Source organism: Actinia tenebrosa, unplaced genomic scaffold (assembly GCF_029948245.1).
Source record: "Actinia tenebrosa isolate PJP-AT-01 unplaced genomic scaffold, QUT_ActTen_1.0 PGA_scaffold14__42_contigs__length_11649687, whole genome shotgun sequence".
Lineage (NCBI taxonomy): Eukaryota > Metazoa > Cnidaria > Anthozoa > Actiniaria > Actiniidae > Actinia > Actinia tenebrosa.
The window spans coordinates 7483486-7496294 of NW_028292574.1; the positions used below are offsets into that span (position 1 = coordinate 7483486).

At 41.5% G+C, this 12809-nt stretch overlaps 1 protein-coding gene across 3 annotated transcripts in view; it reads right to left on the reverse strand.

Moving 5' to 3' along the window:
- LOC116292498 (uncharacterized) overlaps positions 1–12809 on the reverse strand; it is a 94946-nt gene that overhangs the window by 50199 nt on the left and 31938 nt on the right. For all 3 annotated transcript variants that reach the window (XM_089029600.1, XM_089029599.1, XM_089029601.1), the window contains exon 3: positions 11765–12018. In XM_089029600.1, the coding sequence (XP_088885726.1) occupies positions 11765–12018 (254 nt within the window). The remainder of the gene's footprint in view (positions 1–11764; positions 12019–12809) is intronic.

The following is a 12809-nucleotide window of genomic DNA, read 5'->3' on the forward strand; positions in this document are numbered from 1 at the left end:
AAGCTCAACACGAAATGGAACGAAGAAACACTGAACCTAAAATCTATGAAAGGGCCGAACGAGTTGAGCTATACAAATCTTACGACGACGACGACGTGTTCCAGGTTCAAACCCTTTTGGCTTCACACCAAGAAGTGCCCCAAAGGAATCGACAAGAATTGCAGACTTTAGGCAGGGTCTCCCTGTGAACCCGTTTGCGACTCCGATAACACCGATCGCCACTAACAACCCATTCACAGCACCGATGGCCCAGACGCCTGCCAGTTCGTTAGCAACACCGACAAAGGGAAGTTCAAGTAACCCGTTTACGACGAAGGAATGACCTGATGTAGTACACAGGAAGCCCAAACCGAAGTTTGTTCATTCTGCGTATGCACCGACAGCCCAGGCATGGCTGGAACTGAACACACCCAAGTTCTACGTCGCTGATTATGATAACCGTCGAAGTGACACTACCAATAACGATGAACCACCTAAGCCAGCAGTCGACGAGAAGGTCCTCAGTCAACTGATGAAGCAGCAAGAAAGGATCACCAGCGCCATGGCCAACGCTTTAACTCTTCCTAAACCAGAGCTATTTACCTTTGATGGAAACCCATTACACTACTGGAGGTTTATTCGCAACTACGAACAGAACATTGAACCAAAGACTGAGGATAACGGAGAACGATTGAATTATTTACTGCAATATTGTACCGGCAACGCTAAAGAAGTGATCAAGAACTGTATAGTATTGGACTCCACCGACGGCTACCTTACAGCACGAACGTTATTGCTTGAAAGATTCGGCGAACCTTCGGCGAATGCCATCGCCACGGCCTACATTGATCTTGTAACTGAGGGACCCCCGCTGAGGGCGTCTGATAGAGAAGGCCTGCGAGTTTTCGCCGATAAGTTAAAGGATTGTGAATTAACTCTACGTGCCGTTGGATATCATGACGACTTGAACAATGCTGACAACCTGAAGAAAATAGCAGAACGTTTCCCAGTCCACCTAAATGCTAGGTGGCTCGAGAAGGCCAGAGTGATACGAAGCGGAGGAGGAAAACCCAGTATAGACCATATGTCCGCGAATTACCCTGTTTTCGGACAGATTATGGACTCAAGGGACACGTCAAGGGACAGAATGCGACCCCGAAGTAAACCGTTTCAGAACACGCCAAGGCCGCCAAGAGCTACCACCCTAGCGACACACCAAGCAGAAACGCCGAGAGTGACGGCAACAACAAAGGATTCACAACCAGCTTCGAGGGCCGCATATACTTCAAACGACCAGGTAAAGTGTGGTCTTTGTGCCCAAGTACATCTTCTCACAAGCTGCGATGAATTTAAGAAGAAGACGCAAGGTGAAAGTTTGTTCGAGACAAAGGGTTATGTGACAACTGCCTTAAGCGAGGACATAGAGCAAAGAATTGTTATCAGAAAAAACAGTGTGAAATGGAATCCTGCGAGGGAAAACACCACACGTTGCTGCATTCACCGAACAGCTCTAACCTTAATCAACAGCCGAGCCAGAATTCAAGTAACAATACGAACAGTGCTAAGAATTATAATGTCGTCAAGGCTGATAGCGTAAACAGCGTCGATGTTCCTGCCAAGGAGAAAAGAGTATGTCTTCCAATCGTGCCCGTAAAAGTTCGTGGAAAGAAAGGTCAGAGATCTGTTGTCACCTACGCTCTTTTGGACCAAGGATCAAACACGTCATTGTGCGAGAAACGTCTACTTGATCAGCTGGGAGTCGAAGGCGCCGAACGAACATTCTCATTGACAACTATCGAAAAGGCAAACGTTCAGCGAAAGGGATTAACCGCGAGTTTGGAAGTTACAGCTCTTGACTCAGACGATGTCGTCGAGATACCGACCGTTTGGACAGTCAAAAAATTGCACATCACTACAGAAGGTGCACCCAGAGATGAAGACGTTCGTAGGTGGCCACATCTAGCAGAAATACAAATACCTGAAATAGACACTGATGAAGTTACTTTACTCATCGGCAATGATACGCCTGAAGCCTTTTGGGCGTTAGAAGAGAAACGAGGACAACGGAAGGAACCGTATGCTGTCAAGACACTCCTTGGATGGACCATCGTAGGTCAGATGACTGAGTCTACGCATCAACAAAGCTTGAACGCACACTACATATCTTCCCACGATGATGAGCTTAAGGCTCAAGTTGAAAGATTCTGGAGGACTGATTTCGGAGATTCAGTACTAAGTTCCGAAGAATGCATGTCAGCAGAAGATAAAAGAGCGTTGTCTATCATGCAGGAAAGCACGGTCTTATCTGAGGGTCACTACCAAATGGCCCTGCCGTGGAGAAACAGCAGTTATTGTACATTGAACAATCGACCGATGGCTGAGTTTAGACTTGCGACACTAAAGCGAAGATCCCTGAACGATACTAGACTTTATGAGAAATACAAGGAAGTTATAGATGACCATCTGACAAAGGGCTATGCCCGTCGCCTTCCCAACGAGAATGTTGACCAAGAGAGAGTGTGGTACCTACCCCACCATGCTGTGATTACCCCCAAGAAGCTACACGTGGTATTCGACTGCGCCGCCAAATGGAAAGGCATGTCATTAAATGACCAACTATTGCAAGGACCTGATCAAACGAACAATCTCGTAGGCGTCCTTACTAGATTTCGCGAAGAGCCTTTAGCACTAGCAGCAGATATCGAAGCTATGTTTTTGCAAGTTAAGGTTGAGCCAAAGGACTGTGACATGCTTAGATTCCTTTGGTGGCCTGATGGAGATCTTAGTCAACAGCCAGCAAATTTTCAAATGCTAGTCCACATTTTTGGTGCAACGTCTTCGCCAAGTTGTGCGAATTTTGCACTCAGAAAAACAGCTGACGATAACCGAACCGAATTTGATGATGAGATTGTGAACATCGTGCATAGGAACTTCTATGTGGATGACATGCTGAAGTCGACAAGTACTGTTGAAGGCGCTATACGAACTGCATCTGAAGTGACTGAACTGCTACGACGAGGAGGATTTCGTCTCACAAAGTGGATGAGCAATAGCAAAGAAGTCCTCAAGTCGATACCTGAATATGAAAGAGCTAAGGCTGTAAAGGAACTAGACTTTGAACGACTTCCGACGGAAAGAGCCTTAGGAGTTGAATGGGATGTCGAGAAAGATTGCATCGGATTTAAGACACAGGTAAAGGAAAGGTCTCTTACAAGACGTGGGATGTCGCAAAGCAAAGCAAACTCCCGTTATAAATGACAACATTTCTTAGCCGATTACCTCAAAAGAACAAACACCTTTGGAAGTCGACCACCATGTGATCGTAATCAGGATCAACTAAGTTTCTATTTCTCGAAAGAAAACTTTTGAAAACTAAGAAAGATGGCGGCGATGACCAGTCATGTGTGGATGGTCTACGCAACTTATCTGATTTATTTGCTTACCTACGCTTATCTAGCTACCAACTTCCACTATAAATCAATCTATAAGTCTTCCTACGGCGACTCACAAGTCTTGAAAATCACTCGGAGTAAATATGTATTCTCTATCGAATATAGACTTTTCAGATCAAGAAGTATTTTACATAGTCGTCCTTCGAAGCTTCGCCATTGCACTTGCTCCTGGAACAAACATGGTTATACTTGCCTCTCTCCTCCAGATATGCATCAATCTATCGACATCACTATATTCATGGACATCTCAGTTAATCCTGGTCCTCAAATCGGACAAAACGAACAACCTGATGCGCCGATTACAGGTAGGCAGTACAAGAATACCGAGTTATCTGTCTTCTATGCCAATGCGAGGAACATAGTTAACAAGATCACATCCCTTGCCTTGGAAATTCGAGAAAAAGCATATGATTTAATTATTCTCACGGAAACACACCTGGATAATTCCATTGCTGATGCAGAGATTTTTCCTGATAACTATTCGTCTTTAGACGAGATCGCAAGATTAATGGTCGTCTTGGTGGTGGTATTTTGATTGTTTTACGTGAACCTACTAAATCATATCCTCGTGATATTCCACAGTGCGATTCTGAACTTTTATTCATAGACGTGATGTTTAAAAATCAACGCACGACAACGATCGGGTTTTTTTATAGACCTCCTAACTCTTGTACCCAACCACTACTTGATCTGCAATCTGTTCTACAAAATTTGTCGTCCTCGGAGATTGTCCTGGTGGGCGACTTCAATTTGCCGGACTTCGATTGGACTCTCGATATTGCTTTATTTTATGTGACTCTGAAAATTACAGCACTCTAATAGACGTTTTCCACGATAATTTCCTGACTCAGCTTGTCCATCAGCCTACAAGGAACAACAATATCCTAGATCTAGTTCTGACCTCTACACCGGACATTATAGACAACCTTGAAGTTGGAGAACCTTTTTCAGATCACAATTCAATCTCATTTAATTTAACTGGTCAGCCCTTTGTCCAACTTAAGTCACTCAAATATCTTTATTGCTTCAAGAAAGCTGATTGGAAGCAGTTAAAGTCTACCCTATCATACATCCCTTGGCACTGCGCTTTCTCAAGAATGATATTAATGATGTCTGGACTTCCTGGAAAGATCTGCTGATGAGCGCTATTGACGAATATATCCCGAAAATAAAAGTAAAAAGAAGATCTAACGCCCCTTGGATAACTAAAGATCTATTACGCTTATGTAAAAGAAAAAAGGCGCTTTATAAGGCGCTATATAATTGGGCTCGGTCAAGGGATTCTCGTATTCCGATTGATATCCTGTTCCTGGACCTAGCAAAAGCTTTTGATAGTGTCCCCCATGAGAGACTGCTGTTGAAATTGTATACGAATGGCATCGATGGTCGTCTTCTGGATTGGTTTAGACATTTTCTTACGGGTCGCACTCAAAGAGTTCGAATCAGGGGTACTTTCTCTGAATGGCCACCCGTATCTTCTGGGACGCCTCAAGGAACGATTTCGGGCCCAATCCTGTTCTTAGTGTACATAAACGACATCACCGACCACATCTCATCTACTGCAAAACTCTATGCGGACGACAGTAAGATCTACAGAGCTATCAAAGGTGATAAGACCGACATACCTGCTCTACAGTCTGACCTTAATAGCCTAAACCAGTGGGCCAGAACATGGCAGTTTAGGTTCAATGCTGAAAAGTGTGAAAGTATGCGGATTACCCACTCTAGAGATAAATCCTCAACAAGCTACACTCTTGGATCTACTCTACTTAAAGATGTTGATAGCTTCAAAGACCTAGGCGTCACTGTAACCCGTGATTTGTCTTGGGGTACTCACGTTAAAATCACAGTCAACAAAGCTAACAAAGTACTTGGAATCATCAAACGTTCTGTTGGAACTGCCAACAAGGACACCTTCTCAATGTTATACATTTCTCTTGTCAGACCTATCCTGGAATATGCAGCACCTGTTTGGAACACTTACTTAGTCAAAGACATTCATGCTCTAGAAAAAGTTCAGCGCAGGGCGTCCAGACTCGCCCTTCGCCAAAAGAGGGGCGAAATGCCATATGATGATAGATGCAAGCTACTGGGATGGCCTAAGCTTTCCATAAGGAGACATTATTTATCACTAATAGAGTGTTACAAAGTAGTTTTTGGAATAGGTCACCTTAAATTTGACGATTTTTTAGAATTTTCTAAGGTCAAGTCAACTAGAAGTAATCACCCTTACAAACTCTACATTAAAGGTGCTAAAGTAAATTCTTTCAAATACTCCTTTTTTATCAGAATTGCTAAGAATTGGAATGACTTGCCAGCAAACATAGTAGAAGCGGGCACCTTATCTGCCTTCAAGAATAACTTAAGTAGCTACTTAGGCCTTGGTATCTAAATATAGATTTTGTTCGCCACTTTCGATACGTTTTGATATATACATATAATGTCACCTATTTTTCAATACTTTTTATCTATTCATATTTCTTTCTTTCTGAATCACATTCTATTTATGAATTAATACGTATTTGATTTTGTTTCTTGCATTTATTCGTATTTATCCTTTTCGTATATGCATATATTTTATAGTTCAATTCGCTTGCCTGTTTATTCGTTGTTGCAATTTCATTATAGGGAGTTTTCACATAGGGCTAACCTCTTAACTTCCTTTCTGGATGCCTATTTATTTATTTATTTTGCTATTGTTATGTACCCGCTTTATGCTTTAAGCCTTTTAATATATTTGTGTAAAACTATTTAGTTGCATTTGGAATAAACCTTTATTGTATTGTATTGTATTGTATGTTATCTATAACGAGTTCTGTGTATGATCCATTGGGTATCGCTGCTCCATTCGTCCTGTTAGCCAAGCTAATCTTGCAATAACTTTGTAGACAGCAACTAAAATGGGATGACCCAATCCCTGAGCACAACCTCGTTGAGTGGAAGAGATGGCTAGAAGACCTACCAAGACTGTCAAATGTGAAGCTACCGAGATGCGTGAAGTCACCTGACCTTGGAGACATCGTCACCTATGAATTGCACCATTTCGTAGATGCTTCCCAGTCAGCTTATGGCACCGTATCGTACCTGCGGATGGTTGACATTAATGGGGAAGTGCATTGTTCAATTCTGAACGGGAAGTCAAGGCTCGCTCCTGTAAAACCTGTGACCATTCCCCGCTTAGAGTTATCGGCAGCCGTTGTGGCAGTCAAAATTGATAAGATGTTAACAACCGAGCTAGATCTGCCGCTGACTGAGTCGACGTTCTGGACTGACTCTACAACAGTGCTTCAATTCATCAACAAACTTCTCAAGACGATTCAACATCTTCGTGGCACATCGGATTGCTATCATTCATGAAGGTTCTACCCCCAAGCAGTGGAGATATGTGAATACCAAAGACAATCCAGCAGATGATGCGTCCAGAGGTTTGACCGCGGAGAAGATGACAGGAGGGGAAGGAAGGCGATGGTTGTGAGGCCCTGAGTTTTTATGGAAAGGCCAAGATTCGTGGCCAGCATCAGTTCTCAAGCTATCTGAGGTACCAAGTGACGACCCAGAAGTAAAGCGAGAGAGACAGGTCTATATGGCACAGCAAAGGGACTCAGAGCACTTCCTGCAACGAATGTACGAGCACTTCTCTGATTGGTATCGCTTAAAGGTGGCCATTGCCTGGATGCTGAGATTCAGAAACTACTTCGTAAACAAATTCAGAAGGTCAAAGCACGATATTGAAGTTAAGCCTGCTACAAGAGGAAGAATAACTGTGAAAGAGATTCGAGAAGCAGAAGTTGCAATTATCAAGGATGTACGAGGTCAAGCCTTCACAAAGGAAGTGAATATCTTGAGCAAACAGATTGAGAAGTCGAAAGTCAAAGTTTCCACAAGAGAAAAACCCCTACCAAAGGCAAGTTGCATTTTCAAGCTAGCCCCGGTGTAGTCTCCCTCGCATCCGTTTTTAGTGTTGGTCGTCACGCAACGCTCCCTCCCCACAAACGGCTGCTTGCATTCGAACTACATTCCTTTCTCATTGTTTTGATCGTACCAATGAGGTCCAGCGTATTGTTTCCTATTGAGCCAATCACAGTGTCTGAAAGTATAAACATGGTGAGTTTCAATCGAGCTGCCGAAGAACATCCTCAAAAGAAATCGGTGCGGAATATTCGCCTTTTTCGACTTCACACCGTTCTTCTCTTCTAGTGAGCTTAACTTCACATCACTAACTCCTAAACTACGTAACTTTGAGACTTGGTCATTCATTAGACGTATTAGTGACCTTTAGATACGACGAGGAGTACGAGTACGAGTAACGCTAAATCGTAGTCGATTTCCGATTTTTTACAATCTAAAGTTTCAATCTATTTTATACGCGATCAAGACTACCAATCATTAAAAGTTTTAACTCGGACTCGTTCTCGTACTCGTCGTCGGATCTAAAGGTCTCAATTAAAGGAGACACAACAACCACTATGTGACCAGACTCTAGTGTATATTTGTAGTCAAATACGAGAGGCAGAGCTTCAGTGGTAAATAAGAGATTTGCCAAACCCTGTTGGAAGATTGACAAAAATATCTTTTTTCTCTTCGACTAAAGTTTTGATAGCCGACTTCTGATGCGCATTTAGATCAGGAATACCGAACTTTGAAGACACGAGGCCAAACATGCATGTACACTTCTTTTATGAACGAGTTGAGAATGCGAAATAAAACCTGCACGGTGATTGGTCAAATCAAAATTCCGCGAACGGTTCTCTAAATATGTAACCCGTCTTGTGATTGGCCAAACAATGAGAAAGGAATGTAGTTCGAATGCAAGCAGCCATTTGTGGGGAGGGAGCGTTGCGTGACGACCGACACTAAAAACGGATGCGAGGGAGACTAGCCCCGGTGCTTAAAGGAGGAGTTTTATTAGTTGGAGGCCGCTTAGAGAACGCCCCGATTTCTGATGCAGCCAAACATCCACCAATTATACCGAAGAACCACCCTGTGTGCGAGCTTGTTATTAGACATTATCACCAACTTTACGGCCAAGAAAGAGAACACCTGCTGGTCCTTGTAAGACAGCGATATTGGATAGTAAGCGCAAGATCCCTAATTAGACGTGTGCTGACGAAATGCTTTGACTGCCAAAGACGTAAGGCCCCGCCTATATCCCAACGGATGGCAAACTTACCAGTTGACAGACCCACCCCTGACGAACCACCATTCTCATTTGTCGGAACAGACTTCTTTGGTCCATTCTTAGTGAAATAAGGTCGGAGCACAGAGAAACGGTACGGATGCATTTTCACTTGTTTAACATCGCGAGCCGTACATCTAGAGGTTGCTCATAGCTTAGAAGCAGATTCCTTCATCAATGCGTTGCAGCGGTTCATGAATCGCAGAGGAAGACCCATCGAAATCAGAAGCGACAATGGCACTAACTACAAGGGTGGTGAGAGAGAGCTACGCAAATCTTTACAAGAATGGAATGTTCAGAAGATCGAGAGTTTCCTAAAACAGAGAGAAATCGTCTGGAAGTTTAATCCCCCAGGAGCCAGCAGCATGGGTGGAATATGGGAGAGAATCATAAGATCTGTAAGGTCCGTGTTAAGGGCCCTGTTGAGGGAGCAAGTTACTACAGACGAAGTCCTGTTGACTTTAATGACGCAAGTGGAGGCCATTCTTAACAGTAGGCCGTTGACAACTTGCAGTGATGATCCAAAGGACGACTCCCCTTTAACGCCTAACCATATCCTGTTACTGCGTCCAGGAGCGAGTATGCCTCTCGGTAGCGGATCCAGCATTTTAAGAAGGGGGGGTTCCAAATTGGCCGCAACCCAGAAAAAGCTGCTTAGATTAGCTTCACAAAAGGGGGTTTAAATTTCATTGTAATGAGTGGAAAGAGCAAGATTAGCTTCCCAAGTTCTCACAACAAGGGGGTTCCATGGAACCCACGGAACCACCCTGGATCCGCCACTGCCTCTAGGTATATTCAAGGCTTCTGATAACTATGGAAGACGTCGATGGAGACAGTGTCAATATCTAGCCAATCTGTTCTGGCGCCGTTGGCTCAAAGAGTACCTACCAACTTTACAATTGAGGCAGAAATGGATCTCCCCACAAAGAAACCTAGCGGAAGGTGATGTTGTTTTGGTGGTGGACGAGACCGTTAAACGGGGCCAGTGGCCTCTGGCAAGTGTACTAGAAGTTTACAAGGCAAGGGAGGGACTTATACGCTCCGCAAGAGTCAAGACGTCTAAGACAGAGTTGGTCCGTCCCATTCACAAATTGTGCTTGCTGGAAGGAGTTGATTAAAGCATCAAGAGTCAAAGAAGAACTGTTAGCGAAGTACACAAGAACATTGTTGAGTTAATTGAAAATTGAGCTATGAACTCAAATTAATTTGTTATTGTCGCCAGGACAATGATTTAAGAAATGATCCATAAGAAATGCCTCATTTGGGGCCAGTAATGTAGACGACAATTATTTGATTTCTTAATTAGCGTAGGTTATTAATATTCATGAGTTGAAAATTATGGGATGTAAGCCGGGACAGGCAGCAAGCGATCGTAATACGTACACCATATGGTATGTTAAGATTATATTTGATTTTCCGTAAGATATAGGCTTTTAATTTGTAACTTTTTATTTCTAGTGAACCTCGTAATTATAAATCTGTCTATTGTGAATGAAATAACTGAAGAACATCAAGATTATTGAGAATTAAATCGCTGATATAATCGACGAGCGTTTTGCATTGTGTACCCTTTACTGAATCGATGTCCCCACCGAATGCAAGAAGATGTCCGCTACAAAGGCAAAGTCATAATATTCAAAGTTTAAGCGCTTCGTGAAGAAAATCGAAAGTTAATGCAAGAAAGGTAACACAGGAATATTAAAGAATGACAACCACACAAGCTTACCATTTATTTTGGTGATTCAATTTGCCAACATGCGATTTTTTGTGGGTCAATTGCAGGTTTCGTAGTGTTTATATGTATGGAAATTTATCATTCCTGCACTTTGTTCTGGTTCTGATGATGGTTGTGAAAAAAAATAATTCAAAGTAACAACTGAAATTGGTTGCTCAACCATTGCTTAATTGCTTCCAAAATCCAGCTCTCTTTGAAGCTGAAAGCAAGTAGCGATTTTTCAGGAGTTTTAACTTTGACCCAACAAAGCAAAACAGTCCAAAGTGACGACTTTACAGTGCTCTTTTTGATATAAGAAATCATCCGTCTACCGCCATTTGTATAGCCCTAGAAACCTGGCCTCTATATTGTTCAATATCCACAATTTCGTCTCCAGATCTCGCTTTAAAACGGAAAAATTTGCTCACGAACTCAGCATATATTTTGGTGCTGGTTCGAGAAGCTGTCGGAGTGGAGACTGGTACCTAATTTGGAGAAAATGCCCGCGAATTTTGCTTTAAAAATATTTTTAATCGTTTTTTCAAACTTTTTTTCAAATCCTTTTAATAGTATGAAGATATTACAGTGCTTCTTTAAAAAATGCTTCCCCATTCTTCACATAATATCTCTTATTTGGAAATGACCAGAGTTGATGGGCAATTCTGTGCGATGGTGAAAGTAAGGTATTCACCACCACAGGGTGACCATAACCATTTTACACAGACGGTGACAAAAGCACTTCACACAAGGTAACAGTGAAAGGTCAAGTGCACACAACTAATGATATGCATGTTTTATGCATATCAATGAATTTCACAGAGCTACACTGACGATCCGTATCAGTTCGACAGTATAAGCCTTTGTATATTTAAGAATCGATTCCACTGCGCATGCGATTTTATCCCGAATTTCTCACCTTCTTTTGTTTAATTAAGAACAAAAGAAGGTTTAGACAAAAGAAGGTGAGAAATTCGGATAAAATCGCATGCGCAGTGGAATCGATTCTCAAACTATGAAAAGGATTATTAAACGACCCTCCTAAAGGAATCCTGGATATGCGCTTTATAAATTATGTTATATTATTATATAATTACCAATGAAATATCTATTTTTCTCTATTTCGAAAAATCGATATCTTCACACGTGAAAGTAACATGTTATTTTCACGTGTGAAAATAACACCATTGCGATGGCTATTCAAAAATACACGGAAAGAATTGCCTGAAAAAGCCAAAACATACTTCATTGACAATTATATAATAAACAGAATATTACATGGGCGCTTGGAGATACGAATTTTATCTTCTCGTGTTGAAAAGCTCTCACTCGTTCGCTGCGCTCACTCGTGAGAGATTTTTTCAACACTCGAAGATAAAATTCGTATCTCCGCGCGCCCATGTAATATCCTCTATTTATTATATCATTATATTATAAATAACATACCTTTATCGTCATCTATGATGGTTATTTTCAATGTCCTTTCATTTTCTTTATATTTGACATGTCTTATATCGCGATCGAAGATCGTTAAGTTTATGAAATACACTTTTTGAATTCCAAGCTCCACAACGCTGTTGTCCAATACACTGGCATTTAAACATGTTCTGTTATCTATAAGTGTCAATGCAAGCCTATTCAACGAAAAGTTTCCAACGGAAGTAACAGGATGCTCTTTATTGGGGTTCGTTGTGTGCACTCTGGGTAGAACAAAAAAAAAAAAAAAAAAAAAGAAAAACAAGATAAACAAAATATAAGCAATATGCAGATAGACACACAAACAAAAGGTTTGACTACATTGGAAGTTTGCAACGAAACGGATCACTTTTTAATTTCAGTGACGAATCAAATTTAATATATATACTTTTTATTACACTTTTAGGGTCGATATCAATGTGACAAAGCCGTGAATAAAAACTATATCAATTAAGTGTTACGATTTTATCGACCCTAAATGTGTAATAAACAAATTATTACATGCTAAGAGCTTGATATCGTTTTTTTTTTTTTGTTTTTGTTTTTGTTTTTGTTTTTTCTTCCACTCGTTCATATATCATAACACTTACTCAGTTGCAGACTCTCTCGTTCGCGATATGATATGAAAACTCGTGAATAAAAACGATATCAGGCTCTTAACATTTGATAATCTCTATTTATTAATTAGTTTTCAATTTTTTCTATTTTCTTTCCTACGATCCATTTCGGTTGTGGCAATAAATATCTTTCTTCTGATTCCAGCTGCTTTTACTTCGTAAACCTTTTTGCGCCTTTGTCCGTTGCCCATTCTTTCATTAATTTGAGAGGAGCGCGGTTTTTTCCAGCCCTTAGAGAAAAGAAACGCCACAACAACACAGTAAAGTGTACCATTAGCCAAACATAAGTAGGAGAAAGGATCCACTTGGGATACACGGTTCCGCTTCATGAGCTCAGCGATGGCATTGCTGATCTTTTCGATATCATCCTCGTTGGTTTTTCTTTAATTCGGGTGTCG